This window comes from Chiroxiphia lanceolata, chromosome 1, assembly GCF_009829145.1.
Source record: "Chiroxiphia lanceolata isolate bChiLan1 chromosome 1, bChiLan1.pri, whole genome shotgun sequence".
Taxonomy (NCBI): domain Eukaryota; kingdom Metazoa; phylum Chordata; class Aves; order Passeriformes; family Pipridae; genus Chiroxiphia; species Chiroxiphia lanceolata.
This window is the reverse complement of record NC_045637.1, coordinates 57,602,410-57,608,230: the sequence shown is the minus strand read 5'-3', so window position 1 is coordinate 57,608,230 and position 5,821 is coordinate 57,602,410. Positions and strand designations below refer to the sequence as shown.

The following is a 5,821-nucleotide window of genomic DNA, read 5'->3' as shown; positions in this document are numbered from 1 at the left end:
CTGGGAGATGTCGACTTGAACTGTCCTTCCAACTGTCAAATACATAATACCCATTTCTTCGGAACTGACAGACAGATAATAAGGAGAGGGCAAGCCTTCAGTTTTTATGCCCATTTCCAAAATCGAGAATGGGATGACTGCATGGACCAGGCTGTTTTCACTGTGGAGACAGGTAGTCACTCCCAAACACTTTGTAGTCTTTCATAGTTCTTAGCTGGTTTGTAATATTTCCCATAATCTTCAGTGACAACTATTATCTACTCATTCATCTTCTGTGTGAAGAGATTGCCTTCCCCTAAACCAGGCAGTTCTTCTAATATGTAAAGTTTTCTCACTCTGCTACAGAAGTGACAAGTGAAAAAGAAATCCACCCTTGGGAGCTTCGCCTTGCAAATGATGGCTAAGCAAATTACTAGCCTTTTACATGTACTTTGTTTAGTCTGATGGAAGTTGTTTTTATTTTCCTGAAAAGGCCTCAGACCTTGTGAATCAAATGAGACAAAACGCACCTTCCCAATGGGCAGATGTCTAGATCAAACCTGCTGGAGTGCTTCCTACAAAATTCATCAGCCAAAATGCATCAGTATCAGCGTGTTTCCTCCCTCTAATGTCTGCATTGGCCGTTATATTCTCAATATGCAAATCACATCTTGTGGTCACACATATCAGCGATGTCTTGGAGATTTTTATGTCCTTTTTAACCCTTGGTGTGCAGGTAAGGACTCTAGTGATTATCAGATAGTTTTAAGGAAATTGCTAGAGATGAGTAAAAGTGTTGAACATATTTATTATTTAGCTGGTAAGTAAAGCATGGAGTCACAGAAATAATAAGAAACAGGGAGGAATTTTGTTTTGGGGTTTTTTTTTATTTTATTTTTTCTTCCAAGTTCAAGACTGTCTCAAACCAGTGTTTTGATTTGTTTTCTTAATGGTGGTAGGGGTGAGGTGGAATGTTTTCCTGCAATTTTTGACAATATCTTGAAAGGAGAGAAAGCACTGGGGACAAACTGAAATACAGGAAATTTTCTCTATTCATCAGGAAACACATTTTTACTGTGAGGGTGACTGAGCACTGGCACTGATTGCCCAGAGAAATTTTGTAGTCTCCATCCTTGGAGATATTCAAATGCTGTTTTCCTGGGAAACTGGCTTGAAGTTGGGCTAGATGACCTCCAGAAGTCCCTTCCAAACTCAATGATTTTTTAATTCTGTGAATTCTGTGTTATCAGCATGAAATAACATAGCACAAATAAAAATTAAATTCTGTAGATCTGTCTCTGGTAGCAAGCAATTCTGGACTCTGTAGGACCTTTTCAAAATCATTACGTGATGAATATTCACATTGTCTGTGCTGATTTAATCAAAATGAGCTACACAACTCTCTATGTTCAGTGTTTGACTTGTAGAACAGCTTAGTGTGAAGATAAATTGCAAGCTCTTCCATTAGGGTGTACTACAGCAGGGAGAGACTTAATAAAGATAGTATCTAGCTGTAAGTAGGAATGAATTATCTGTGAACGTTTAAAGAGCCCTCAACCTTGTACATGCTTAAAAGTAAAAATCAAAAATTGGTAGGAATAGAAAGAGGGATCCAGTGAAGCAGAAGATAGGGGAGTGCTAGAAACATATGTTTTGTCTGAATTATAGCTCTGCATTTTTTCCAGATGACCCTGTATATATGGACAATCAGGCCCATAGAGAAGAATATGTTCTGAATGAACATGGAATACTGTATGAAGGAGTTCACAAGCATATTACTTCTCGACCATGGCACTTTGGACAGGTACTTTTTGAAGACTTGTTCAGAAATAGATGTAATCCACATACTGATAAGTGATGCATTATCTGTATTTTTTCAGAAATGTATGCTATATTTGTAGTGCAAAGGTTTTCAGGATCAGTCCAGCCTATGCATACGTAAAACAAAAAGTCTGAAAATCTCATTGTAGCCCAAGTAATTGGAAGGAAGTTTTCTGTAGTAAAATTAAGGAAACTGCAGAATGTTCGGGGAACAGGTGAAACAAATGTTCCGCTTCTGAAGGAAAATTATTCAAGTGATCAAAAATAAGTAAAAATGACATGTTTTTCCCTTTTGTTTTCCTTTAGGTAGATAGACAAAACCATTCAGACCACTAGGAGCTGTGCTTGATTTAAAAAAAAAAAAAAAACAAACAGAAAAAACAAAATGAAAAAAAAAGAAATGAAAGGGCGGAAGGAGAGACAGAGCAACTCATATAAGTAGAAAGACTGGATTATTGACGAGAAAGATAATTTATCAATGAAATAATACTATGATGCCTATGTTAACCTCTCTTTTCTCAGTTTGAAGATGGGATACTGGATATCTGCTTGAAGATCTTAGATATGGGTGCAAGTTACCATCACGGCTCTGATCGTGACCACTGTTGGCGCAATGATCCCGTGCATGTTAGCATGGTGGTAAATCATATGGTAAGACCTCTAGTGGTGTCAGACCTTTGAATACATCAGGTCATGCTTCATTATATTATGGAAGGACAAACTGCACTGTAATCTAAAATGCTGTGGTAAGGTAAAATCCTTTCTGTGCTCACATTCACAAGAAAAATAAATTTGTAACACTAATCTCTGATGATTTTGAGGCATGCTTAGGACGTGGAGATGTAGTCAGCTCTTTGAAAAGATTGTTTTTCTTTTCTCTTTCTAGATAAGCAGCCATACCACTAACAGTATCATGAAGATTCCAGAAAACAATGATTACCTGAAAGGAACAAAGCCATTTTCCTGGAATGGAAGCGTCCCTATTCTTCAGCAGTGGTACAATGGCAGATGCAGGCCTGTCAGATATGGGTACTGTGGGTCTCTTGCTTCAGTAATGTGCACAGGTATGATGTTTCAGTCTGTCCGTATCTAGTTTAATCAAAAAAGAGGAGAGAAAACAAGGATCAAAAACCTCTGACTCTAAAAACTACTTGAAGAATATTACTACTAAGCATTTTACTGGAAAATAAATTGAATATTTTTATCATGCTCCTAATATAGTGTTTATTATCAACCTATTGCTTTCCTATACAGGCTGAAGAACAAGAAAAGCAGTTCTGTCTTTTCTACAACCTTTATACTATGCAGTTATCAATACTGCAACTTTTATTAAAACACAGAGCAAAGGTAGCATTTTGAATCATAGAATAGTTGGAGTTGAAAGGGACCTTTAAAGGTCATCTAGTCCAACTACCACCATGGAGCCAAAATTTGTGCTTTGGGTGAGGTTTGAAAGATGAGATAAACACTAAGTTATGAACAGGAAGAAGTTCTCTAGCAATGTCTTCTCCAAAACACAAAAGCATCAGGCTATTTTCTCCTTTTACTGCAAAGAATAATAGTGGATTAAACACTACAGGCGAAAGATTTGAGTTCCAAAATTATACCATTTATTTACTGAACCAGCTTGTACATTGAAGACAGATAAATTAAAATCCCATAGATTTGTACCACATCGTTTACAAGAAAAAAATGGTGTTTTGTTAATGTAGAATCAGGTTGATGATATCTGAACTTAAAACAGATCTGGTTTGGGTTTTGTTTGGGCTTTTTTGTAGTTTTTTTTGGTTGGTTGGTTGGTTTTTTTTTTTTTAATTTGGAAGAGTAACAAGCCATTCCTTTTTGCTAGGCTTTTTTCAGACTACTTTGCAAGAACTAAAAACAAGTTTTGAAGACAGAAACACTGCATCCTAAATGCTGCCTCCAATCCATTGTTTCTATAATTGCAAAGTAGGATATACAATAATTATTTATAAAATGAGTGAAGGATTTCCCTGACTAATTGTGATTTATAATTACTCATTCATATTTTTTTTATTTCAGTGATGAGGTGTTTGGGAATTCCAAGCCGTGTTGTAACGAACTTCTGTTTTCCATGCTCAACTGAGAATCCCCTTGGTATCAATGAGATTTTTGACTGTACTGGCAAAAACCTGTGTGGCAAAGACAAGCTATGGTAAATAAGAAAAATATAAAGCTCTTTTGCTCTTTTAAAAAAATTTAATGGTAGAAAAACTGGTATATCTAGTAGATCAATGTATCTCTTTGGTTTCTCTCTTTCTCTGGTGTAGTAAGGCTGTTCAGTTTTCTAATAATACATTTCAAAAACTTGAAATTACTAAAGAGGCAATCCACTTAATGTATATTTTCAGAAAAGAAAAAAGCAAAGCTTCTCATGAGAATCCGTGCTGGCTGTTTATTCTCAGCTGAAAAATAAGGCTATCAAACTTAGTAGCTGTAAAAGTATGAGGTAGATCATGGGAAATTTTTTTTGTGTCCAAATCTCATCTGTGAGACCTTTTAATGAATTTTCTGCCATATCCCATGTCAAAAAAGTGAGGTCAAACTGAAATACTAGGGTAATGAGGATCCGATTTTAGCATAAAATACTTAAGGGTTTATATTTTGTTAAGCTATTAAAAATATGACTAAGTATATGATTTTCCTCTAAAGAATCAGGAGGAAAGTGTTAGGAAAAGAAACTGTTTAAACAAAAGAACTGTGTTGGCATGTTATCAACTAAAAGAAGCACATTTTACAATCAGGTCTGTGGGATTCTGAAGCAAATTTCCAGTCTGAGCAAACAAAACCACTCCTATCCTCAAACATCATTAACAGTGTTAAGACATAGAAAGACTTCTGTCGATTAAAATATTATCTCTGGTATGGTTCTTCTCTATTGTAAGGCATTAAACATGATAATCCAAGAAATGTCTTCCTTCATCCTACAGGCGATACCACTGCTGGAATGAATCTTGGATGGCTCGCAGAGACATAAATCAGTGCTGTGGTGATTGGCAGTGTCTAGATCCAACACCCTTGGAAACTGGCAGAGGTAACTGTTACCATAGTTGTAATCATTTTCCTCATGTTATGTTGTTGAGCTTCTCTACTCAGGTTACAATGTGTTATAACACTTTTGTTCTGCGGCTTAGGTTCAGCTTGCTGTGGTCCTACGTGGGTTCGAAGCATCAGGGAAGGGGAACTGGACTTGGATTATGATGGTCATCATATGTTTTCTCGAGTAAATTCAAACTATGTTGGCTGGCTTTCCCAGAACAATGGCAAAAGAACAAAGTTTTTCTGTGACACTTGGCCATGTGGACAACGTCTAATCACCAAGAGTATTGGCAGTGAGCAATTTGAAGATATCACTGGAGCTTACAAGTATGAACTAGGTATGATGAAAGTATATTAAATGGGCTAGAGGAAATTTTATATGCTAATCATATAAAAATGTCAATGTAATTTCTCCTGTGTTAAAATGTGTAGAATAATCTGAAATTGTCTTTTTTCTTTTTTTTGAGAAGGAGGAAGGTTCTTTTCTGTCCAAAGATCTTGATTCTTAAATGTGTTTAGATGATTCAAACAAAGCACATAGTAATTAGATACATTTAGGATAGGATAGGATAGGATAGGATAGGATGTTTCAGTTGGAAGGACCTACAACGATCATCTCATCCAACTGCCTCACACTTCAGGACTGATTAAAATTAAAACATACTATTAAGGGTATTGTCCATATGCCTCTTTTTAAGGTGCTGACAACCATGGGACACAACTCACCCCTCTAAGAAGTCTGTTTTAGTGTTTGACCAGTCTCTCAATAAAGAAATACTTCTTAATGTGTAGTCTAAACCTTTCCTGGCATGGTTTTGAACCATTCCCATACTTCCTGTCACTGGACGCTGGGATAAAGAGCTCAGCACCTTCCTTTCCACTTCTCCTTATCAGGAATCTGCAGAGGACAATGAGATCAACCCTCAGCCTCCTTTTCTCCAAACTAGACAAACCCTAAGTC

General features: G+C 36.5%; 1 protein-coding gene across 1 annotated transcript; it reads left to right on the top strand.

The window, feature by feature from the left end:
- Positions 1-596: 596 nt before the first annotated feature.
- On the top strand, positions 597-5,218 carry LOC116783589 (protein-glutamine gamma-glutamyltransferase 5-like). Its single transcript, XM_032681249.1, has 7 exons — positions 597-715; positions 1,691-1,783; positions 2,323-2,451; positions 2,687-2,864; positions 3,844-3,976; positions 4,752-4,855; positions 4,956-5,218. Exons 1-7 carry the CDS (start codon positions 608-610, stop codon positions 5,216-5,218), a joined length of 1,008 nt encoding a protein of 335 aa, XP_032537140.1. The 5' UTR covers positions 597-607.
- Positions 5,219-5,821: the final 603 nt, after the last annotated feature.

Bases quoted from the DNA above. Each gene is read 5' to 3' on its own strand.
- LOC116783589 (XM_032681249.1), top strand. From the start codon at position 608: ATGTCTGCATTGGCCGTTATATTCTCAATATGCAAATCACATCTTGTG. The intron at 2,865-3,843 runs GTATGATGTTTC...TTTTTATTTCAG, and splicing joins TGCTTCAGTAATGTGCACAG to TGATGAGGTGTTTGGGAATT. The intron at 4,856-4,955 runs GTAACTGTTACC...TCTGCGGCTTAG, and splicing joins ACCCTTGGAAACTGGCAGAG to GTTCAGCTTGCTGTGGTCCT.